Raw genomic sequence first — 25869 nt, 5'->3', positions numbered from 1 at the left:
GGAGAGGTTCCAAGGTGATCAGGTTGTCCCACGTGGGGCTCACAGTCTTCATCCCCATTTTACAGATGAGGGAACTGAGGCCCAGAGAAGTGAAGTGACTTGCCCAAAGTCACACAGCTAAGTGGCGGAGTCAGGATTTGAACCCATGACCTCCGACTCCAAAGCCCGGGCTCTTCCCACTGCTTCTCTATGCAGTCTCCTCAACTCTCTGGACCCTTCTGCTGCCCCCGGGCCAGCCTGAGCACCCGGCACTGAGTTGAGGTTTGAGGGCTTCGACTCTCTCAGTAGTCGCAGACGCTCACTCATTTCCACGGCCAAAAACTTGGAGCGTGAGACAGTGCTCAGAGCGGGAAAAAGAAATGGCTAGAAATAGGGAGATCGGGGTCTTGGAAGCAAGGGAGGAGGGACCGGGCCCCGGAAAGGGAGTGACTCTGGGAATGGGCGTTGCACATAGTAGGAAGTCCAGCGGTGTCCTGGACCCTCATCCCTTCGATTTTTGTGCTTCAGTTTGTTTTGTCTTCTCGTCCGCCCTCACCTCTCTGGGCCTAACCGATTTAGGTCAAGCACCGGCTATCCCGGGAAGGCCCGGGCATCCAGTCGCGACTCACCGCGGTCCCTACCTCTCCCCGGCGGCGGCTCTTCCGCTCCTGCTTCCTTCCGCAGACGGCCGATGGGCTCCGGCCATGTGGCTGACCCCTCCGGCCCCCGCCACCACATCTCAGGTTTCCCCCCCGGTCAGAAGCCGGTCCCGCTGGGGAAGGAGGGCCGTGGAGCCGGCGGCAGGCTCGGATGTAGTTGGATCCAATAAAAAGGAACCGAGGGAAGAGAGCGGAACCGAACCTCCCGCCTGTGGTCTTCCTTCGCCGGGCACAGGGAGGAAGGCGGCGTTGGGGGATGGAGAGAGGGAGAGAGGGAGGATTTTGCTGGAACCGATGGGAAGCAGCGTGGGAAAACAGGCCGGGGCTGGGAGTCAGAGCTGGTCTGCTATGTGACCCTGGGCAAGTCACCTCAATCCATCCATCAATCAATCAATCGTATTTATTGAGCGCTTACTGTGTGCAGAGCACTGGACTAAGCGCTTGGGAAGTCCAAGTTGGCAACATCTAGAGACGGTCCCTACCCAACGGTGGGCTCACAGTCTAAAAGGGGGAGACGGAGAACAAAACCGAACATACTGACAAAATAAAATAAATAGAATAAATAGAATAGATATGGATAAGTAAAATAAATAAATAAATAGAGTAATAAATATGTACAAACATATATACATATCTACAGGTGCTGTGGGGAAGGGAAGGAGGTAAGATGGGGGCATGGAGAGGGGGATGAGGGGGAGAGGAAGGAAGGGGAACTTCACTTTTCATTCATTAAGTTGTATTTATTGAGCGCTTACTGTGTGCAGAGCACTGTACTAAACGCTTGGGAAGTACAAGTTGGCAACCGATAGGGACGGTCCCTACCCAACGGTGGGCTCACAGTCTAGAAGGGGGAGACAGAGAACAAAACCAAACATATCAACAAAATAAAAGAAGTAGAATAAATATGTCCGGACCTCAGTTTCCTCATCTGTAAAGTGGGGGTTAAGGCTGTGAGCCCATGCGAGCCCGTTGTTGGGTAGGGACCGTCTCTATATGTTGCCGACTTGCACTTCCCAAGCGCTTAGTACAGTGCTGTGCACACAGTAAGCGCTCAATAAATACGATTGAATGAATGAATGTGAAACGGCAACTGCGTCTCAACTGAATATCTTGTATCCACCCCAGTGCTTAGAATATTCCTTGGCACCTCGTAAGCGCTTAACATTCATTCCGTCTTATTTATTAAGCGCTTACGGTGTGCAGGACACTGTACTAAGCGCTCGGGAAAGTACAATACAGGAATAGAGTGACAATCCCTGCTCACAATGAGCTCAGAGTCTTGAGGGGGGGTAGAAGATACCAAGTACCGTAATTATTATTATTCAATCATTCATATTTATTGCTTACTGTGTGCAGAGCACTCTTCATTCATTCATTCATTCAATCGTATTTATTGAGCGCTTACTGTGTGCAGAGCACTGGACTAAGCACTTGGGAAAGTACAATTCAGGAATAAAGAGTGACAATCCCTGCTCATAACGAGCTCACAGTCTTGCGGGGGGAGCGGGGGGAGATACCAAGTACCATAATGACTATTATTCATTCATTCAGTCGTATTTATTGAGCGCTTACTGTGTGCAAGCTGCACTAAGCGCTTGGGAAAGTACACTACAGGAATAATAATAATAATAATGGTATTTGTTAAGCGCTTACTATGTGCAAAGCACTGTTCTAAGCCCTAGGGAGGTTACAAGGTAATCAGGTTGTCCCACTGGGGGCTCACAGTTTAAATCCCCATTTTCCAGATGAGGTAACTGAGCCGCAGAGAAGTTAAGTGACTCGCCCAAAGTCACTCAGCTGACAGTTGGCGGAGCCGGGATTTGAACCCATGACCTCTGACTCCCAAGCCCGGGTTCTTTCCATTGACCCAGGCTGCAGGGAATTGTGCTTCCCAAGCGCTTAGTCCAGTGCTCTGCACACAGTAAGTGCTCAATAAATACGATTGAATGAATGAATTGAATGAAGTGATTTGCCCTAAGGTTGTCCCACGGGGGGGCTCACGGTTTTAATCCCCATTTTCCAGATGAGGTAACTGAGGCGCAGAGAAGTTAAGTGACTCGCCCAAAGTCACTCAGCTGACAGTTGGCGGAGCCGGGATTTGAACCCACGACCTCTGACTCCCAAGCCCGGGTTCTTTCCATTGACCCAGGCTGCAGGGAATTGTACTTCCCAAGCGCTTAGTCCAGTGCTCTGCACACAGTAAGTGCTCAATAAATACAATTGAATGAATGAATTGAATGAAGTGATTTGCCCTAAGGTTGTCCCACAGGGGGCTCATGGTTTTAATCCCCATTTTACAGATGAGGTAACTGAGGCCCAGAGAAGTGAAGTGACTCACCCAAAGTCACTCAGCTGGCAGTTGGCAGAGCCAGGATTAGAACCCACAACCTCTGACTCCCAAGCCCGGGTTCTTTCCATTCACCCAGGCTGCAGGGAATTGTGCTTCCCAAGCGCTTAGTCCAGTGCACTGCACACAGTAAGCGCTCAATAAATACGACTGAATGAATGAATTGAATGAAGTCACTTGCCCAAAGCTTGTCCCACGGGGGACTCACAGTTTTAATCCCCATTTTACAGATGAGGTAACTGAGGCACAGAGAAGTTAAGTAACTTGTCCAAAGTCACTCAGCCGACACTTGGAGGAGCCGGGATTAGAACCCACGACCTCTGACTCCCAAGCCCGGGTTCTTTCCATTGACCCAGGCTGCAGGGAATTGTACTTCCCAAGCGCTTAGTCCAGTGCTCTGCACACAGTAGGCGCTCAATAAATACGATTGAATGAATGACCAAGCCCGCCTAGCCCCTAGTCTCGGACTGGCTCCGATCCCCAGGGTCCACCGGGCTCCCGCAGCAAATACTACTACTACTAATATTGCTATTTGTTAAGCGCTTACTATGTGCCAAGCACTGTTCTAAGCGCTGGGGGAGATACAGGGTCAGAGGGTTGTCCCACGTGGGGCTCCCAGTCTTCATCCCCATTTGACAGATGAGGTCACTGAGGCCCAGAGAAGTGAAGTGACTTGCCCAAGGTCACACAGCTGACAAGCAGCGGAGCTGGGATGGCAATAATAATAGTGATATTTAATAATAATAATAACTACGGCATTTGTTAAGCGCTTACTATGTGCCAAGCACTGTTCTAAGCGTATTTGTTAAGCGTTTTATGTGCCAGGCACTGTACTAAGTGCTGGGGTGTTAGAACAGTGCTTGGCACGTAGTAAGCGCTTAACAAATGCCATTATTATTATTATTATACAACGTGGCGCAGTGGAAAGAGCCTGGGCTTGGGAGTCAGAGGGCGTGGGTTCAAATCCAGCCCCCGCCAATTGTCAACTGTGTGACTTGCGGCAAGTCACTTCACTTCTCTGGGCCTCAGTGACCTCATCTGTAAAATGGGGATTAAGACTGTGAGCCCCCTGTGGGACAACCTGATCACCTTTTATCTCCCCCTGCGCTTAGAACAGTGCTTGGCATATAGTAAGCACTTAATAAATGTCATTATTATTATTATTATTATTATACAAGCAGATCGGGTTGGACCCAGTCCCTCTCTCACGTGGGGCCCCAGGCTCAATCCCCATTTTACAGATTAGGTAACTGAGGCATAGAGAAGTGATGTAACTTAATAATAATAACAATAATACTTACGGTATTAAGCACTTAACTATGTGCCCGGCACTGTACTAAACGCTGGGGTGGATACAAGCAGATCGGGGTGGACCCAGTCCCTGTCTCACATGGGGCTCCCAGGCTCAATCCCCATTTTACAGATGAGGTAACTGAGGCACAGAGAAGCGACTTTAACTTAATAATAATAATAATAATAATAATAATGGTATGAAGCACTGAACTATGTGCCAGGCAGTGTACTAAGTGCTGGCGTGGACAGCTTGGCTCAGTGGAAAGAGCCTGGGCTTTGGAGTCAGAGGTCATGGGTTCAAATTCTGGCTCCACCACTTGTCAGCTATGTGATTTTGGGCAGGTCACTTTACTTCTCCGGGCCTCAGTTTCCTCATCTGTAAAATGAGGCTCAAGACTGTGCCCCCACCCCCCCTCCTCAGGACAACCTGATCACCTCGTAACCTCCCCAGCGCTTAGAACAGTGCTTTGCACATAGCACTTAATAAATGCCATCATTATTATACAAGCAGATCGGGTTGGACACGGTCCCTGTCCCACATGGGGCTCCCAGGCTCAATTCCCATTTTACAGATGAGGTAACTGAGGCCCAGAGAAGTGACGTAACTTAATAATAATAATAATACTTATGGTATTAAGCACTTAATTATGTGCCCGGCACTGTACTAAACGCTGGGGTGGCTACAAGCAGATCGGGGTGGACCCAGTCCCTGTCTCACATGGGGCTCCCAGGCTCAATCCCCATTTTACAGATGAGGTAACTGAGGCACAGAGAAGTGATGTAACTTAATAATAATAATAATAATAATAATAATGGTATGAAGCACTTAACTATGTGCCAGGCAATGTACAAAGCGCTGGGGTGAACAGCGTGGCTCAGTGGAAGGAGCCCGGGCTTTGGAGTCAGAGGTCATGGGTTCAAATCCCAGCCCCGCCAATTGTCAGCTTTGTGACTTTGGGCAGGTCACCTTACTTCTCTGTGCCTCAGTGACCTCATCTGTAAAATGAGGATTAAGATTGTGAGCCCCCCCGGGACAACCTGATCACCTTGTAATCTCCCCAGCGCTTAGAACAGTGCTTTGCACATAGCAGTTAATAAATGCCATTATTATTATTATTATTATACAAGCAGATCGGGTTGGACACAGTCCCTGTCTCATGTCGGGCTCCCAGGCTCAATCCCCATTTTTCAGATAATAATAATAATAATAATAATGACATTTATTAAGCGCTTACTATGTGCAAAGCACTAAACGCTGGGGAGGCTACAAGGTGATCAGGTTGTCCCACGGGGGCTCACAATCTTAATCCCCATTTTACAGATGAGGTAACTGAGGCACAGAGAAGTGAAGTGACTTGCCCAAGGTCACCCAGCTGACAAGCGGTGGAGCTGGGATGATAATAATAATAATAATAGTGGTATTTAATAATAATAATTACGACGTTTGTTAGGCGCTTAACTATGTCCCAGGAACTGGAGTAGATACAAGCAGATCGGGTCGGACCCAATCCCCGTCCCACGTGGGGCTCCCGGGCTCAATCCCCATTTGACAGATGAGGGAACTGAGGCCCAGAGAAGTGAAGTGACTTGGCCAAAGTCACACAGCAGACAATAATAATAATGATGGCATTTGTTAAGTGCTTACTATGTGCAAAGCAATTATCTAAACGCTGGGAGGGATACAAGGTAATCGGCTTGTCCCACGTGGGGCTCCCAGCTTCATCCCCATTTGACAGCTGAGGGAACTGAGGCCCAGAGGAGTGAAGTGACTTGGCCAAAGTCACACAGCAGACAATAATAATAATGATGGCATTTGTTAAGCGCTTACTATGTGCAAAGCACTGTTCTAAGCGCTGGGAGGGATACAAGATGATTAGGTTGTCCCACGTGGGGCTCCCAGTCTTCATTCCCATTTGGCAGATGAGGGAACTGAGGCCCAGAGAAGTGAAGTGACTTGGCCAAGGTCACACGGCAGACAATAACAATAATAATGATGGCATTTATTAGGCACTTACTATGTGCAAAGCACTGTTCTAAGCACTGGGAGGGATACAAGATGATTAGGTGGTCCCACGTGGGGCTCCCAGTCTTCATCCCCATTTGGCAGATGAGGGAACTGAGGCCCAGAGAAGTGAAGTGACTTGGCCAAGGTCACACAGCAGACAATAACAATAATAATGGTGGCATTTGTTAAGCGCTTACTATGTGCAAAGCACTGTTCTAAGCACTGGGAGGGATACAAGGTGATTAGGTTGTCCCACGTGGGGCTCCCAGTCTTCATCCCCGTTTGACAGCTGAGGGAACTGAGGCCCAGAGGAGTGAAGTGACTTGGCCAAAGTCACACAGCAGACAATAATAATAATGATGGCATTTGTTAACTGCTTACTATGTGCAAAGCACTGTTCTAAGCTCTGGGAGGGATACGAAACCAGTGTAGCAACAGAAGTGCGTTTTTGCCTGACCCCTGCATCAGACTAAGCCCCCCTTTTCCTCTGCTTTACCCCGCTCCCTGCCCCACAGCACTTGTGTATATATATGTACATATTTATCATTCTATTTATTTTGTTAATGATGTGTATATACCTGTAATTCTATTTATATTGACACAATTGATACCTGCTTACTTGTTTTGATGTCTGTCTCCCCCCTCCTAGACTGTGAGCCCGTCGCTGGGTACGGATTGTATCTATCTGTTGCCGAATTGTACTTCCCAAGCGCTTAGTCCAGTGCTCTGCACACAGTAAGCGCTCAATAAATACGATTAAATGAATGAAAACAAGGTGATGAGGTTGTCCCACGTGGGGCTCCCAGTCTTCATCCCCATTTGGCAGCTGAGGGAACTGAGGCCCAGAGAAGTGAAGTGACTTCGTCCCCCTCTCCATCCCCCCCATCTTACCTCCTTCCCTTCCTCACAGCACCCGTATATATGACGTATATATGTTTGTACATATTTATTACTCTATTAATTTATTTATTTTACTTGTACATATCTATTCTATTTATTTTATTTTGTTAGTATGTTTGGCTCTGTTCTCTGTCTCCCCCTTTTAGACTGTGAGCCCACTGCTGGGTAGGGACTGTCTCTATATGTTGCCAAGTTGTACTTCCCAAGCGCTTAGTCCAGTGCTCTGCACACACTAAGCGCTCAATAAATACGATTGATTGATTGATTGACTGACTTGTATATATGCATATACGTTTGTACATATTTATTACTCTATTTATTTATTTATTTTACTTGTACATATCTATTCTATTTATTTTATTTAGTTAGTATGTTTGGTTCTGTTCTCTGTCTCCCCCTTTTAGACTGTGAACCCGTTGTTGGGTAGGGACCGTCTCTAGATGTTGCCAACTTGGACTTCCCAAGCGCTTAGTCCAGTGCTCTGCACACAGTAAGCACTCAATAAATATGATTGATTGATTGATTGACTTGTATATATGTATATACGTTTGTACATATTTATTACTCTATTTATTTATTCATTTTACTTGTACATGTCTATTCTATTTATTTTATTTTGTTAGTGTGTTTGGTTCTGTTCTCCGTCTCCCCCTTCTAGACTGTGAGCCCGTTGTTGGGTAGGGACTGTCTCTAGATGTTGCCAACTTGGACTTCCCAAGCGCTTAGTCCAGTGCTCTGCACACAGTAAGCGCTCAATAAATACGATTGATTGACTTGTATATATGTATATATGTTTGTACATATTTATTACTCTATTTATTTTACTTGTACATATCTATTCTATTCATTTTATTTTGTTAGTATGTTTGGTTTTGTTGTCTGTCTCCCCCTTTTAGACTGTGAGCCCACTGTTGGGTAGGGACTGTCTCTAGATGTTGCCAACTTGGACTTCCCAAGCGCTTAGTACAGTGCTCTGCACACGGTAAGCGCTCAATAAATACGATTGATTGACTTGTATATATGTATATACGTTTGTACATATTTATTACTCTATTAATTTATTTTACTTGTACATATCTATTCTATTTATTTTATTTTGTTAGTATGTTTGGTTTTGTTCTCTGTCTCCCCCCTTTTAGACTGTGAGCCCACTGTTGGGTAGGGACTGTCTCTATGTGTTGCCAATTTGTACTTCCCAAGCGCTTAGTACAGTGCTCTGCACGCAGTTCGTGCTCAATAAATACGATTGATTGATTGATTGATTGATTGATTGATTGATTGATTGAGTTGGCCAAGGTCACACAGCCGCCAAGGCTCAGCGAGGCGTGAGGGAAACCTGCCCGGCCAATGGGCGCCGAGGGAAGGCCGCGTGATTGACGGCGCCGCTCGACCAATGAGAACCGGGCCGTTGCTAGGGACGGGGCGGAGCCCCCGCCCCCCCGTTGCCAGGCGTCGGGGGCGGAGCCCCAGGGGCCGGAGCGGAAGTGACGCAAGCGGGTCAGCTGTGCCCCGGTGTGTGTGAGGGCCGTGTTGATGTTTTCCAGTGGAGGAGACGGAAGCCGGGAGGGAGGGCGAAGGAGGCCGAGAAGAGCGCGTTTAGGGCCCGAAGCCCCCCGTCGCCGCCACCAGCCGACGGGCGGCCGTGCGTTAGGAGGCCCGGGGCGGGGGGGGACGGCCGGGCGGACGGAAAGAAAGAAAGAAAGGGGGTGTTGGGATTGATTCCCGTCCGCGCCGTCTCGAGGACACACACGCGCCGCTGAAGAGGGGGGCGACGTTGATTGGTTGGTGGCGCTATTGATCCCCCCCCCCCCGCGCTCGCGCGCGTCTGCGCGCGCACCGCGAAGCCCGTCGGGGGGCTGAGGGAGGCGGTTTTTGTCCCTCCCCGCGGGCCGGGGGGATTAATAAAGTTGTGGGATTTAAAGAAGGGACTCCATCCGGGCCCTCGGGAGGCCGGTCCCTTAGCCTCCCCATCCGGGGCTTCGGGGCCCTCCTGTCAGCCTCCCCATCCGGGGCTTGGCGGCCGGCCTGTCAGCCTCCCCATCCGGGGCTTGGCGGCCGGCCTGTCAGCCTCCCCATCCGGGGCTTGGCGGCCCTCCTGTCAGCCTCTTCATCCGGGGCTTCGAGGCCGGCCTGTCAGTCTCCTCAAACGGGGCTTGGCGGCCCTCCTGTCAGCCTCCCCATCCGGGGCTTGGCGGCCGTCCTGTCAGCCTCCTCAAACGGGGCTTGGCGGCCCTCCTGTCAGCTTCCTCATGCGGGGCTTGGCGGCCCTCCTGTTTTAGCCTCCTTAAGCGAGGCTTTGCGGCCGTCCTGTTTGTTAGCCTCCTCATCCGGGGTTTTGCGGCCCTCCTGTTGGTTAGCCTCCCCATCCGGGGCTTTTTGGCCCTCCTGTTAGCCTCCTCATCCGGGGACTTTTTGGCCCTCCTGTTAGCCTCCCCATCCGGGGCTTTTTGGCCCTCCTGTTTCAGCCTCTTCCTACGGGGCTGTTTAGCCCTCCTGTTTGTTAGCCTCCCCATCCGGGGCTTTTTGGCCCTCCTGTTAGCCTCCTCATCCGGGGACTTTTTGGCCCTCCTGTTAGCCTCCTCATCCGGGGACTTTTTGGCCCTCCTGTTAGCCTCCCCATCCGGGGCTTTTTGGCCCTCCTGTTTCAGCCTCTTCCTACGGGGCTGTTTAGCCCTCCTGTTTGTTAGCCTCCCCATCCGGGGCTTTTTGGCCCTCCTGTTAGCCTCCTCATCCGGGGACTTTTTGGCCCTCCTGTTAGCCTCCTCATCCGGGGACTTTTTGGCCCTCCTGTTAGCCTCCCCATCCGGGGCTTTTTGGCCCTCCTGTTTCAGCCTCTTCCTACGGGGCTGTTTAGCCCTCCTGTTTGTTAGCCTCCTCATCCGGGGACTTTTTGGCCCTCCTGTTAGCCTCCTCATCCGGGGACTTTTTGGCCCTCCTGTTAGCCTCCCCATCCGGGGCTTTTTGGCCCTCCTGTTTCAGCCTCTTCCTACGGGGCTGTTTGGCCCTCCTGTTTGTTAGCCTCCCCATCCGGGGCTTTTTGGCCCTCCTGTTAGCCTCCCCATCCGGGGCTGTTTGGCCCTCCTGTTGGCCTCCCCATCCGGGGCTTTTTGGCCCTCCTGTTGGCCTCCTCATCCGGGGCTTTTTGGCCCTCCTGTTAGCCTCCCCATCCGGGGCTTTTTGGCCCTCCTGTTAGCCTCCCCATCCGGGGCTTTTTGGCCCTCCTGTTAGCCTCCTCATCCGGGACTTTTTGGCCCCCCGGTTAGCCTCCCCATCCGGGGCTTTGCGGCCCTCCTGTTAGCCTCCCCATCCGGGGCTTTTGGGCCCTGCTGTCAGCCTCCCCATCCGGGTCTTTTCGGCCCTCCCGTTCGTTAGCCTCCTCATCCGGGGCTTTTCGGCCCCGCCGTCCGTTGGCCTCCCCATGCGGCGGGTCCGTTTGGGCGGCCCGCTGTAGCCTCCCCATCCGGCCGTCAGCCCCCCCCATCCGGGGCCCCGCCGCCGCCGCCGCCGTCGCCGTCCCCCCCGCCCCTCTCCGCGCTCCCGCGGCCATGACCATCCTCCCGAAGAAGAAGCCGCCCCCGCCGCCGGCGCCGGACACGGACCAGGCGTCGGAGGCGGCCCAGCCGTCGGGGCAGGCCCAGCGGCGCGGCGCGGGGGAGCGGGGCGGGGGAGACGCCCACCCGCGCGGCCCCGCGGGGGCCCGGCCCCGGGCCTCGCCGCCGCCGCCGCACCGCTGCTGGGCGCTCCCGGGGCCGCAGGCCGGGGCCCGGCCGCAGCAGGCCTCGCCGCCGCCCGGTTGCAGCGGGCAGGGCCAGGGGGACCCGGCCGGGGGGCCCGGGGGCAGCACCGGAGGACCTGCGGGAGGAGGAGGAGGAGGAGGTGGAGCCGGGGGCAACGGCGGAGGAGGAGGAGGAGGAGCCGCGGGGGGCGGCTGCTGCTCCGGCCCCGGTCACAGCAAGCGGCGGAGGCAGACCCCCGGACCCACCGGACCCGGCGGCCCCGGCGGCGGCCCCTCCACCAGCCCCGACCGCGACGAAGGCGGCGCCGGCTACAACAGCGAGGATGAGTACGACACGGCCGCCGCACGCGTCGAAGCCATGGACCCCGCCACCGTGGAGCAGGTAAATCATCAGCCATCAATCAATCACTCAGTCGTATTGATTGAGCGCTTACTCTGTGCAGAGCACTGGACGGAGCGCTTGGGAAGTCCAAGTTGGCAACAGTGGGCTCACATCACCATACTTCATAATACATCATAATTTGGACTTCCCAAGCGCTTAGCACAGTGCTCTGCACAGAGTAAGCGCTCAGTAAATACGATTGAGGATGGTCATAAGAGCGGTCTTTGTTGAGCGCTGGCTACGTGCAAAGCGCCGTTCTAAGCGCTGGGGAGGTGACACGGTGCTCAGGTGGTCGCACGGCGGAGGGGGGGTTCACGGTCTTCACCCCCGTTTTAATCACAATCATCATCATCATCATCAGTCGTATTTATTGAGCGCTTACTGTGTGCTATAATCATCATCATCATCAATCATATTGAGCGCTTACTGTGTGCAGAGCACTGGACTAAGCACTGGGGAAGTACAAGTTGGCAACATATAGAGACAGTCCCTACCCAACTCACATCAGCATACTTCATAATTCATCATACATCATAATACTTCATAATACATCATAATTTGGACTTCCCAAGCGCTTAGTACAGGGCTCTGCACATAGTAAGCGCTCAGTAAATACGATTGAGGATGATCATAAGAGCGGTATTTGTTAAGCGCTGACTACGTGCAAAGCGCTGTTCTAAGCGCTGGGGAGGTGACACGGTGACCAGGTGGTCGCACGGGGGAGGGCTCACGGTCTTCATCCCCGTTTTAATAACAATAATCATCATCATCAATCGTATTTATTGAGCGCTTACTGTGTGCAGTAATCATCATCATCATCAATCGTATTTATTGAGCGCTTACTGTGTACAGAGCACTGGACAAAGCGCTTGGGAGGTCCAAGTTGGCAACATAGAGAGACAGTCCCTACCCAGCAGTGGGCTCACAGTCTAAAAGGGGGAGACAAAACCAAACATACTAACAAAATAAAATAAATAGAATAGATATGTACTCAACCGTATTTACTGTGCAATCATCATCATCATCATCATCATCAGTCGTATTCATTGAGCGCTCACTGTGTGCAGAGCACTGGACTAAGCGCTTGGGAAGTTCAAGTTGGCAACATAGAGAGACAGTCCCTACCCAACAGTGGGCTCCCAGTCTAAAGGGGGGAGACAAAACCAAACATACTAACAAAATAAAATAGAATAGATATGTACTCAGTCGTATTTATTGAGCGCTTACTGTGTGCAGAGCACTGCACTAAGCGCTTGGCAACATAGAGAGACAGTCCCTACCCAGCAGTGGGCTCCCAGTCTAAAAGGGGGAGACAAAACCAAACATACTAACAAAATAAAATAAATAGAATAGATATGTACTCAATCGTATTTACTGAGCGCTTACTGTGTGCAGAGCACTGTACTAAGCGCTTGGGAAGTACAAGTTGGCAACATAGAGAGACAGTCCCTACCCAACAGTGGGCTCACAGTCTAAAAGGTGGCATTTATTAAGTGCCTACTATGTTCGAGGCGCCCTGGAGGTGACAAGGTGATCAGGTGGTCCCACAGGGGGCTCACAGTCTTCATCCCTATTTTAATAATAATAATGGTGGCGTTTATTAAGCGCTTACTACACACAGTCTTTTAGACTGTGAGCCCACCTTTTAGACTGTGAGCCCACTGTTGGGTAGGGACTGTCTCTATATGTTGCCAACTTGTACTTCCCAAGCGCTTAGTACAGTGCTCTGCACACAGTAAGCACTTAATAAATACGATTGATGATGATGACAAAGCACTGTCCTAGACCCTGGGGAGGTGACAAGGTGATCAGGTGGTCCCACGGGCATTTATTAAGCGCGTACTACGCGCACGGTTCGAAGTGCTGGGGAGGTGACAAGGTGATCAGGTGGTCCCACGGGGGGGGGCTCCCAGTCTTCATCCCCATTTTAATAATAGTAATGATAATGGTGGCATTTATTAAGCGCTTACTACGCGCACTGTTCGAAGCGCTGGGGAGGTGACGGTGATCAGGTGGTCCCACGGGGGCTCCCAGTCTTCATCCCCATTTTAATAATAGTAATGATAATGGTGGCATTTATTAAGCGCTTACTACGTGCAAAGCACTGTCCTGAGCTCTGCGGAGGTTACAAAGTGATCAGGCTCTCACAGGGGCTCACAGTCTTCATCCCCATTTTAATAATAATAATAATGGTGGCATTTATTAAGCGCTTACTATGTGCAAAGCACTGTTCTAAGCGCTGAGGAGGTTACAAGGTGATCAGGTGGTCCCACGGGGGGCTCACAGTCTTCATCCCCATTTTAATAATAATGGCGGCGTTTATTAAGCGCTTACTATGTGCAGAGCACTGTTCTAAGCGCTGCGGAGGTTACAAGGTGATCAGGTGGTCCTACGGGGGGCTCACAGTCTTCACCCCCATTTCATAGATGAAGGAGCTGAGGCACAGAGAATAATAATAATAATGGCATTTATTAACAAAACAATCGTATTGATTGAGCGCTTACTGTGTGCAGAGCACTGGACTAAGCGCTTGGGAAGTAACAACATCTAGAGCCGGTCCCTACCCAGCAGCGGGCTCACAGTCTAGAAGGGGGAGACAGACAACAGAACAAAACTTATAGAATAAATATGTACAAGTAAAATAAATAAATTGAGTAATAAATATGTACAAACATATATGCATGTATACAGGAAAAAAAAGCCTGCCAGGCTGTCACAGAGTCATGGGTGTTAATGTGGGTGCCATGGCCAAATCGGGCACATTTGGGGATTGACGTGGGCACGTCCCGTTTGGCTGGAGTGAAGAACTGAGCTGGCGGGCGAAGAGTGGGAGGACAATAATAATAATAATAATAATAATAATGATGGCATTTATTAAGTGCTTACTACACGCAAAGCACTGCTCTAAGCGCTGTGGAGGTTACAAGGTGATCAGGTTGTCCCACGGGGGGCTCCCAGTCTTCATCCCCATTTGACAGGTGAGGTCACTGAGGCACGGAGAAGTGAAGTGACTAGCCCAAAGTCACCCAGCTGACAATTGGCAGAGCCGGTATTGGAACCCATGACCTCTGACTCCAAAGCCCGGGCTCTTTCCACTGAGCCACGCTGCTGGGCCCCAGGGGAAAGGCAGAGGGCGTGGGTTCGAATCCCGACCCCACTTGGGGCAATCCTCTTCACTTTCCTGGGCCTCAGTGACCTCAGCTGTCACTGGGGGTGACGACTGGGAGCCCCCCGTGGGACAAGGTGATCACCTTGTAATCTCCCCAGTGCTTAAAACAGTGCTTGGCACATAGTACGCACGTAATAAATGCCATCATCAGTATTATTCTTATTCTCTGGGCCTCAGTGACCTCATAATGAATGCCATCATCATTATTATTCTTATTCTCTGGGCCTCAGTGACCTCATCTGTCACTGGGGATGACGACTGGGAGCCCCCCGTGGGACAAGCTGATCACCTTGTTACCTCCCCAGCGCTTAGAACAGTGCTTGGCACATAGTAAGTGCTTACTAAATGCCATCATCATTATTGTTATTCTCTGGGCCTAAGTGACCTCATCTGTCACTGGGGATGAAGACTGGGATCACCCTGTGGGACCACCTGATCACCTTGTATCTCCCCCCAGCGCTTAGAACAGTGCTTGGCCCATAGTAAGCACGTAATAAATGCCATCATCGTTATTATTCTTATTCTCTGGGCCTCAGTGACCTCATCTGTCAAATGGGGATGAAGACTGGGAGCCCCCCGGGGGACAGCCTGATCACCTTGTATCCTCCCCAGCGCTTAGTACAGTGCTGTGCACACAATAAGCGCTCAATAAATACGATTGAATGAATGAATGAGTAAGTGCTTAACAAAATGCCATCATTAAGGCTGAGTGCTGGCCCGGCCCTCATTCATTGCCTCCCCTCGTCCTCGTTCCTGGGGGAATTCCCTACTAAAGGGTGGAAATGTTCTCCATTCAGTCATATTGAGCACTGACTGTGTGCAGAGCACTGTACTAAGCGCTTGAGAAGGACAAATCGGCAACAGAGACGGTCCCTACCCCACAACGGGATCCCAGTCTAGAAGGGGGAGACAGACAGCAAAACAATCGCATTTTTTAAGTGCCGACTGCGTGCAGAGCACTGGACTAAGCGCTTGGGAAGTACAAGTCGGCAACTTATAGCGACGATCCCTACCCGATAACGGGCTCCCAGTCTAGAAGGGGGAGACAGACAACAAAACCAAACATGTAGACAGGTGTCAAAACCGTCAGAACAGATAGAATTATAGCTATATGCACATCATTAACAACATAAATAGAATAGTAAATATGTACAAGTAAAATAAATAGAATAATAAATCTGTACAAATGTATACAAGTGCTGTGGGGAGGGGAAGGAACTCTCCCCCTTCTAGACTGGGAGCCCATTGTTGGGTAGGGACCGTCTCTATCTGTTGCCGATTTGTCCTTCCCAAGCGCTTAGTCCAGTGCTCTGCACACAGTCAGCTCTCAATAAATAGGATTGTTTTGCTGTCTGTCTCCCCCTTCTAGACTGGGAGCCCGTTGTCGGGTAGGGACCGTCTCTAGATGTTTCCGACTTGTCCTTCCCAAGCGCTTAGGATCCTGCTATGCACACAGTCAGCGCTCAGTCAGTATGATTGTTTTATGGTCTGTCTCCCCCTTCTAGACTGGGAGCCCGTTGTTGTGTAGGGACCATCTCTCTATGCTGCCAACTTGTCCTTCCCAAGCGCTTAGGACCGTGCTCTGCACACAGTCAGCGCTCAATAAATACAGTTGTTTTGCGGTCTTTCCCCCCCTTCTAGACCGGGAGCCCGTTGTTGGGTAGGGACCGTCTCTACCTGTTGCTGACTTGACCTTCCCAAGTGCTTAGGACAGTGCTGTGCACACAGCGCTCAATCAATACGATTGAGTGAAAGAGTCCCCTCCTCGCCAGGCATCATCCCCCCCATCGCACACACTCCTGTGAATGACCCCCTTGTTGGGTAGGGACCGTCTCCATATGTTGCCGATTGTCCTTCCCAAGCGCTTAGGACAGTGCTCTGCACACAGTCAGCGCTCAATCAATGCGATTGTTTTGTTGTCCATCTCCCCCTTCTAGACTGGGAGCCCGCTGTGGGGTAGGGGCCGTCTCTATCTGTTGCCAACCTGTCCTTCCCAAGTGCTTAGGACAATGCTGTGCACACACTTAGCGCTCAATCAATACGATTGTTTTGTGTTCTGTCTCCCCCTTCTAGACTGGAAGCCTGTTGTGGGGTAGGGACCGTCTCTGTTGCCGATTTGTCCTTCCCAAGCGCTTAGGACAGTGCTCTGCACACAGTCAGCGCTCAATCAATACGATGGAATGAATGAAGGAATGACAACTGAGCTGTTACGGGGGGGCGGAGGGCTACGTTCTTCTTGTCCTCTCCTGGGCCTTTGGAGCGAGAAGGAGCATCCTCTTTTGAGGCACCCGACCAGTTGAGGGGTGATGAGGTAGCCTTTTCGGCAGGAAAAGCACTTACTACAGTGCTCTGCACATAGTAAGCGCTCAATAAATACGATTGATGATGAGGAACGGAGCCATCGGAGATGTGGCCCAGCTTTGAGGCCCGGCAGACCTCGACAGAGCTTCGGAGACCGGTCTGAAGTTTTGGAGTCAGGAGTAGGGTTTGTGGCACGAGGGATTTGGGTGTTAGGTGGCGGTTTATCTTGGTGATCAATCAATCAGTCGTATTTATTGAGCGCTTACTGTACTTGTAGAGAGAGTCAGCTGTCACAGCCCGACCCCGCTAGCTCCTGGGGAGGAGAAGGGGGCTCCGTCCGCTCCCACCCTCCTTGCAGGTGCTTTAGCAGGCCCCAACTTTAGGAGCTCTCCCTCCCCGTTTCGCCGCTGTGTCAGGGCCGAGGGGGAAGCGGAGTCGGAGAGTCGATCCACAGTTTCCTCCAGGGCTGCAACTGAGGGAGTGCTGGGCCGGCAGTTTCCATTCCACATGCTTTTTCTCCCTCCCACCCCCTTTTCCTTTTGGGGTAGCTTCTGGTTTTGTCGCTGACCTCGTCAACACCATCAGGCCAACCCGCAGTTTTGTCCGTACGTTTTTAAAACTCACAGCAAGGAGAGAAGGCGCTTCCGTGCTTTTAGTATGTGTGCGCGTGTGTAGGGAATTGGGAAGGAAGTGGGAGCCGGGGGTGGGGCAGATGGGAGAGGAGAGGCGTTAAAATGCATCGCCGAAGTCCGAGGAGCTGGGTTTGAAGGGCCTGGGATGCCATCCTGTTTCTTCCTCCTTTGTCGCGCCTGCTGAGTTGCTCCTCAGAGGAGGGGACGCCAGCCGCCAAAGTGTGTGGTCTCTAGTTTAGCAAATGTCACGTAAAAATAGCCAGCATCTGGAAAGACAGATTTGCTTTGGTAGAGTGATTAAGTCCCGTCGGTTTGGCCAGCGAGCTCCAGGAGAAACCTGGGGACTGGAGTGTTTGGGTGGTGGTAATAGCGGTTGAAATGTTGGCTTTTCTGTGGGTCCTGGCATCCGTCCCACCCGTCAGTTCCATCAGCCTGAATTAATCTCTCCCAGATCGCCACAGATATATCTTGGATGGAGAAGTAATAGACAGAAGTCAAATAGAAGCCCTTGTCGATTCAGGGTTGCTCTCCGACACCTCGGTTTTCGTCCTCTTCCTTCTGGCGATGAGTTTCGGTCCCGAGACTCCCCGAATGAGCCACCTGTGAGGGGAGGGATGGATTAGAGAGTGCTGGGCACTAGGTTCCGGCCCATTCGGGAATTCTGGGGTGACTCTCCAGAGTTGAGTGTCATTCCTCTCCTCCTCCTTCCGCTTTATGGGGCCACGGTGTGTCTTCTGGCCTTGTCTTAATCTTGCCCCGCCGGCGTTTTGCCATTTTTTGTCGGGGCTGGCGTGTGCTTCCCGCACTCCGAGCTCAGTCTGTTTCCGTAGCCAGTTCCATCCGCCCTCACCCCAAACGCTGCCCGTGTTTCCGGGGACCCCGGGGTTCCCGGAGAATGATCGATGTGGAGGAAGGAGTCAGGATAGCGAGGAGAGATTGGCTCGGACGCCACCTCGTCGGAGAGCCGGTCCCAGTGTCTCCCCGTCGGCGGTGCCCGGCCGGCCTGTGGCCGTGCCTGGGCTTGGAGGCCGCTTGCCAGCCAGTTCCTGGAAGGGGAAAAGCTCCGAAGGCCCCGCGGCCACTCGGAGCAGCAGGGTATCTCGGAGGGTGGTCGCCGTCATCAGCGTCCTAGTCGTTCGGTTCCTCTGGGCAGGCGGCTGCCAGCTCCCGATGCCAACTGCCGGCGATGGACCTCGGGACCGGCCCCGCCGGCGTTGTGACCCAGAATTGGCCGTTCTTGGGTTCTTTCAAAAATCCCATCTCCTCCAGGAGGCCTTCCCCAACCGCTTTTCAGTCTCCCTAACTTTTAGCCCTGAACTGCCATTTCAGTATCTCTGCACCTCCTAATCACTTAAAACTCCTTTCACGCACGCCCTTGGGCAAGTCACTTCACTTCTCTGTGCCTCAGTTACCTCATCGGGTATAAAGTGGGGATTGAGACCGGGAGACCCATGAGGGACAGGGACCGTGCCCAACCCCGTTTGCTTGTATCCACCCCAGTGCTTAGTACAGGGCCGGGCACACAGTAAGCACTAAACAAATACCATGCAGGGACATATCTTTCTACTCTTTTACTACTTCCTATCCAAAATTGAAGCAGCGTGGCTCAGTGGAAAGAGCACAGGCTTGGGAGTCAGAGGGCATGGGTTCTAATCCCAGTTCCGCTCCTTGTCAGCTGTGTGACTTCGGGCAAGTCGTTTAACTTCTCTGTGCCTCAGTTCCTTCATTTTTAAAAAGGGGATTAAGACTGTGAGCACCACATGGGACAACCTGATTTTCTTGTATCCCCCCCGCGCTTAGAACAGTGCTTGGCAAATAGTAAATGCTTAACAAATACCATCATTATTATTAGTGTCTGGTTTTTTCCTCTCTGAGGGATCACGTCTTCTAATTTTATCGTCATCTCCTGAACTCAGGGTAACAGATTGTGCACCCGGGCGCCTGAGAAATAATATCGATTACCATTATTATTATTATTATTATTAGTGTCTGTTTTTTTCCTCTCTGAGGGATCACGTCTTCTAATTTTATCGTCATCTCCTGAACTCAGAGTAACAGACTGTGCACCCGGGCGCCTGAGAAATAATATCGATTACCATCATTATTATTATTATTACTGTCTGTTTTTTTCCTCTCTGAGGGATCCCGTCTTCTATTTTTATCGTCATCTCCTGAACTCAGAGTAACAGACTGGGCACCCGGGCGCCTGAGAAATCATATCGATTAACCCGTGGAGGGAGTTTCATGGATAGCCGTGTGGACGTCTGAGACTGTGTTGAGGGCCCCATGTGTGAAGGAATCAGGGTCACAGGTCACAGAAAACCCGAATGGAGGGTTGATACTCCCAGGGCCGGGGGTGGATTCTGGTGGTTTTGAGACCCCAGGCGTTGTACTGCTTGTCCCCAGCTTTCAGCCCCCATGTGCAGTTTATGAGAGACTCATTACTGACCTCAGGGTCTCAGTGCAGGCCTTCCGTCTTGTTTCCCACTGTCCAAGCTGGATGGAGAGCCTAGGGAGCTTTTTACACAGCAGAAAGAAGGAACGGGGTTGGTTCGTCCAAGACTAGTTTACAGTTAGCGTGACATTCAGAAGAATTGGATCCAGGGAGAAGAACATTTGATCCGGGAGTGAAAGAAGGGATTTGTTGTCACCTTGTAACCTCCCCAGTACTTAGAAGAGTGCTTTGCACATAGTAAGCACTTAATAAATGCCTTCATTATTATTGTCCCCCCACTCCAGGCCCTCTCGGGCCCCAGATAACACACACACACACACACACACACACACACACACACACACACACACACACACACACACACACACTCTCTGTCTCTCTCTCTCTCTCTCTCTCTCTCTCTCTCTCTCTCTCTCTCTCTCTCTCTCTCTCTCTCTCTCTCTCTTTTCCTGACACAACTGATATCGACTCATTCATCTTAGAGGCAGTCATGGGAAGCCACATCCCTTTTGGCTCTTCCCCGGCCGATGGCATTTCTTCCCGCCTCTTCCGAGTCCAGATTTTAGTTGCCACGGAAGACGGTCCCCAGCTGGGATGGCACTTGTTATATCGTAGTCTCCCAAGTGCTTCATATGGTGCTCTGCACACGGGATGTGCTCCGTAAATACGACGGGTTGGTTGGCTGGGCAAGGAAGGGGCCGTGCCCAGCTCCCCGGGCCCCTTTGGTGTGCGCGCTGCCGACGCCGGCGGGCTGAGTCCAACGATGAGCCGGCCCGCGGGCGCTTCCATCTTTCCGGGATGACGGAAAGCGACCTAGGGTGCGGGATTGGGGGATTTGCCCTTTGGGTTCAGGGGTCTGGCGGCCCCGGCCCTTCCCGTGAGCACCTGCTTATGTCCCTCGGTCTCTCGGCTCCCCTGCCACTCGGCAGGTACCCTTTCGTGTGTCGTTCCCCCGGTCCTCCCCCATCCTGAGACCTCCGAAGGGGATGCCCAAGATGGTTCCCACCGAGCGTCTGCTGGGGAGTTTGCCGAGGCCCTTGGCAAGCTCCCGGGCTGGCAGTGGGGTTTCATTCATTCATTCAATCGTGTTTATTGAGCGCTTATTTTGGTCGGGCGGCGGGGGTGTTCACTCCCGGTGGGATCTTGGCATTCAAGCTCAGCGGGAGAGAGGCCGCCGGGATGGGGACTTTCTACCAGGAATACCAATAGCAATTTGGCAAGTATTCTACAGGAGGCTGGTAATCCAAGAAATACACACTTGAGCTCCAGACTCTTCTTCCTTGCCTCTTCCAGCCCCTCCAAAGGTATCGCCCGAGCTGTGGGCCATCACAGGAGGAGGCTTCCTAAACAGGGGGCTGGGGGACATGGGTGGAAACCCACCTCCCTTAAGGAAGGCCTCTTTCTACGAGGTGGTCCGTACCTCCTTTTTGCCATCTGCGGCTTTGGTTATTTACTGAGGGGGCTCCCCTCTTGTCCCGAGACGAGGGGCTTGTCCTCTAGACTCCTAAACTTGTTTTGGGCAGGGAACGTGTCTGCTAATTCTGTTGTACTGTACTGTCCCAAGTGCTTAGTATTCATTCATTCAATCATATTTATTGAGCGCTTACTGTGTGCAGAGCACTGTACTAAGCGCTTGGAAAGTACAAGTAGGCAACAGATAGAGATGGTCCCTACCCAACAACAGGCTCACAGTCTAGAAGGGGGAGACAGACAGCAGAACAAAACATGTGGACAGGTGTCAAGTCATCAGATAGAGTGCTCTGCGCATAGTAAGTGCTCACTAAATACCATCGATTGATTGATGTATCCAGTTAGTCTCCCACCTCCAAAGAGGGGTTAGCTAACTTTTTGGATGATGTCATCAGTTATGTGCTAAGCACTGTATTCAATGCTGGGTTGGAGATAATACAGTCAGATCAATCAATCAATCAATCATTTATTGAGCGCTTACCGTGTGCAGAGCACTGTACTAAGCTCTTGGGAAGTACAAGTTGGCAACATATAGAGACAGTCCCTACCCAACAGTGGGCTCACAGTCTAAAAGACTAACAGGCTAAAGGACTGAGTCTAAAAGATCAGACACAGTGTCCATCCTAGGCGGGGCTCACATTCCGTGAGGGAGAGACGACTGGTATTTCACCCCCATTTTAAAGATGAGGAAACTGAGTTACAGAGGATCTAATGATTTGCCCAAAGTCACCCAGCCGGCAAGTGGCAGAGCCAAGATTAGAACCCAGGTCTCCTGGCTGTTAGTCCTGTGTTGTTTTCACTAGGCCGCACCATTCCTGCCCCTAGTTTTAGTGCATTAATAATAATAATAATGATGGCATTTATTAATTGCTTACTATGTGCAAGCACTGTTCTAAGCGCTGGGGAGGTTACAAGGTGATCAGGTTGTCCCACAGGGGGCTCACAGTCTTAATCCCCATTTTACAGATGGAGGTAACTGAGGCACAGAGAAGTTAAGTGACTTGCCCAAAGTCACACAGCTGAAAATTGGCAGAGTCGGGATTCGAACCCATGAATTTTGGTATATTGGGGTCTGAGTTGGGGACACAGGAAGAGGCTATGGAGAAACGGTCTTTTGGCCAGTTCCCTCTACAGGTCACTGGGGATGACTTTTTCCGTTGTCGTTCTGGGGTTGCTGCTCTTAGAGGCTGCTCTGAGTGAGTGAGCGAGAGAGAGATTAATTTAATTTATTTAAATTTATTTAATTTAAAAGACAAGTTGGACAAAAGTCCCAGAGAAGGATGGATACCAAAGATAATCAGGGATGGAGAAACTTCAGAAGAGGCTGGCAAGATTAGACCTCCAGTCTAGAAAAGCCAAGGCCTAAAAGCAACACGATTGAAGGCTATAGAAACCTGAAGACACAGGGAAGACACAGACTGATTGTTCACTAAATCCCACAACCCCAGAATGAGAGGGTGCCTGTGGAAGCTAGAATATGGTAGGTTCAAAGCAAAGAAAAGGTGAACCGTTTTCTCACCGTGGAGAGTAACTCTGTGGAATTTGTTCCCGCGGGAAATCATGCAGGCTGAGAGCATCTGTAGGTCTGGATGAATTCATGGGTGAGTGGTCACAGTCTTCTAGACCGTGAGCCCGCTGTTGGGTAAGGACCGTCTCTATATGTTGCCAACTTGGACTTCCCAAGCGCTTAGTACAGTGCTCTGCGCACGGTAAGCGCTCAATAAATACGATTGAATGAATGAATGGTGAGGGGAAGTTAAGGCGGGGGCATCCCTAACTCGCAGGTTGTGTCGGTTTGCCAGACAGCGCACATATCTCCTGATTTCGCCAAGTGTCCTGTGGCCACTGTTAGAAAACCTGGGGCTGGGTGGATCTTTGGTCTGAGCCGTTTGGTCTGTTCACTTGTCCACGTGTCTTTGGCCGGCACAATTCAGTTCTCTCTAGTTTGATTTTGCTGGGCCTCCTCCAGGCCCAGGTTAAACGCGATATTCATCAAAGCCCTGGCCCGTGTGGCCTCTGACAAATGACTCCCCATCTTAATTGCTCTCTGGAGACACTTCCTAGTACTTGCCCAGTTCACCTTTGACCTCACTCCCCATTACTCCTGTTAAGCTTGACTGCCGTAGAGTCCTTGGGTAGCACCAGGAGAGGGTGGGGAGGTCGAGGCAGGCGTCTGCGGGAGCTAAAACCAAGCTGATAGTGTTTGTGGGAGGTGGAGGCCTACTTCGGGGGGGAATCTCATGAGGGTAAAAGTAGCAGAGGCCAGACCTCGGCTCCCGCTGAGGTTGGAGACGTTGCCTTTTCCCTGATGTCCATGTAAATAAACAAGTCGCCGTCTTCTTCCTTCTCCCCGATCGATCATCCTGGGAAGCCGGAGGGGGCCGGCGGCGGCCCTCTCTATCTGTGCTAGCACCAGAATCTGTACAACCCAGATACGAAGCCAACTCACGAACAGCCGCATGCCAGAACGAAGCTCAATGCCGGCATCTTACCTGACAAGGAGGGTAGAAGTGGGTTTTAGGATGTTGTGGGTTTTTTTTGAGGGGGAGTTTGGAGTGGGCTGGCCGAGGGTTGACATCCTTTTCTGAGGGCAGGTCCTGGCTGGAATGGAGTAGATAATAATGATGATGGTATTTGTTAAGCGCTTACCATGTGCAAAGCGCTGGGTGCCGGGTCTGGTCACTGGACCCCAAGATCTTAGCTTGGGAGGATGATGGGTTTAGTTCGTTCCACGTCTTTCCCTCAAGTCCAACTCTGCTCTGACGTTCTGCCTCTGGAGACCACCCCCCTTGTCTGATTCTGTCGGATTTACTGAGCCCATCTAGAGGAAAACCCTAAGGAAGGCTTTAATTTGGTCACGTGGTTCATTTATTCAGTCGTATTTATTGAGCTCTTACTGTGCGCAGAACACTGTACTGAGCTCTTGGGAGAGTATCCTTCAACGATAGGCAGACACATTCTCTGCACCCAACAGGCTTACAGTCTTGCGGTTATTTGCTAGCCCTTGCTGGGACAGGTGGGCTTCCCCGTTTTTTCCTCTGCTTTCATCTCCCCTCCCTTTCCCCACCCTTTCTCACCTCATCAGAGAGGAGCGTGTTGAAACATCTGAATGCCCTCTTGGCGCTTGGGAAGTGCAGGATAAAAGAGCAACCGCATTCCCTGCCCACAAAGAGCTCACACTCGGAAAGGAGTGACCAACATCGGTCGGTCAGTCATCGAGTCAGTCGAGCCATCAGTAATAATTGTTCTTTTTTCCACCCAGAGGGTGGAGAGAAAGGAACAGGATCCCATCTTGAAGCCCCCCTACCAGTCACACAGGGCCTCTCTTTGGGGAGTAGAGAAACAATGTGGCCTAGTGAATAGAGCACAGGCCTGGAAGAAAGAAGGACCTGGGTTCTAATCCCGGCTCCGCTGCCACTTATCTGCAGTGTGACCCTAGGCAAGTCACTTAACTTCTCTGTGCCCGTCACCTCATTTGTAAAATGGGGGACAACACTGTGAGCCCTCTCCCCGTCGTCCCCCTCTCCATCCCCCCCATCTTACCTCCTTCCCTTGCCCACAGCACCTGTATATATGTATATATGTTTGTACATATTTATTACTCTATTTATTTTACTTGTACATATCTATTCTATTTATTTTATTTTGTTAGTATGTTTGGTTTTGTTCTCTGTCTCCCCCTTTTAGACTGTGAGCCCACTGTTGGGTAGGGACTGTCTCTATATGTTGTCAATTTGTACTTCCCAAGCGCTTAGTACAGTGCTCTGCACATAGTAAGCGCTCAATAAATACGATTGATGAAGATGATGATGATGATGAGCCCTATATGGGACAGGGACTGTTCCAACCTGGTTAGCTCGTATCCGTCCTAGCACATAGGGCTTAACAAATACCATAAAAAAAAAAAGGGTGTGTGGGAATGGGCAGAACACAGGCCAACTGGCTGGGATCGAATGAGTCCGGGTGGTTTCTTTCTTCCTGTGACTGTCCAAGGAGGGGCTTGCTTTCCATCAGAGGCCAGATTCCCATCTGCCAGTAGACCATTAGGACTTAGGAGCCAAGCTGTTAATAAGACAGTCACTTGATTTTTGAGGTAACCAGCTGACGCTGTAAACACAGGGTCCCGGCCCCTAATGAGGGCCCTCGTCAACCCTCCTGGAAGCCAGGGTGAGGTAACACTCGTAATCAGACCGGAGGAACAGGGCAACCAAGGGCCTGAGTGGGAAGGTGGAATTTCCCAAAGCCAAACTGGGAAAGGGATCCAAGAGATCTCACTCTCTGGCTCTGAACACGTTGCTCCCTCCTCGCACTGAAGGGTGGTCCAGAGTGAGGGGAATTACAGGCGCTAAAGCCCAGTTGGTTTTGTCTTTGGGGTCTCCTCTGCCCTGCAAGACCCTCTTTTTGACTTTATATTTTCCTGGGAGCCTGGAGGAGTTCCAGGGAGAAGCAGCGTGGCTCAGTGGAAAGAGCCCGGGCTTTGGAGTCATTAGTCCTGGGTGCAAATCCCGGCTCCGCCGATTGTCAGCTGTGTGTCTTTGGGC

General features: G+C 51.3%; 1 protein-coding gene across 2 annotated transcripts in view; it reads left to right on the top strand.

Moving 5' to 3' along the window:
• Window positions 1-10090: 10090 nt before the first annotated feature.
• OTUD5 (OTU deubiquitinase 5) overlaps window positions 10091-25869 on the top strand; it is a 73450-nt gene continuing 57671 nt past the window's right edge. The window contains exon 1 of one of the 2 annotated variants that reach the window (XM_038747922.1): window positions 10091-11301. In XM_038747922.1, the coding sequence (XP_038603850.1) occupies window positions 10729-11301 (573 nt within the window). In that variant the 5' untranslated portion in view covers window positions 10091-10728. The remainder of the gene's footprint in view (window positions 11302-25869) is intronic. The other variant, XM_038747923.1, reaches the window with a different exon arrangement.

The sequence above is a fragment of the Tachyglossus aculeatus genome, chromosome 6, assembly GCF_015852505.1.
Source record: "Tachyglossus aculeatus isolate mTacAcu1 chromosome 6, mTacAcu1.pri, whole genome shotgun sequence".
NCBI lineage: Eukaryota > Metazoa > Chordata > Mammalia > Monotremata > Tachyglossidae > Tachyglossus > Tachyglossus aculeatus.
Note: the sequence above shows the minus strand (reverse complement) of the source record. Positions and strands in the feature narration are given on the sequence as shown.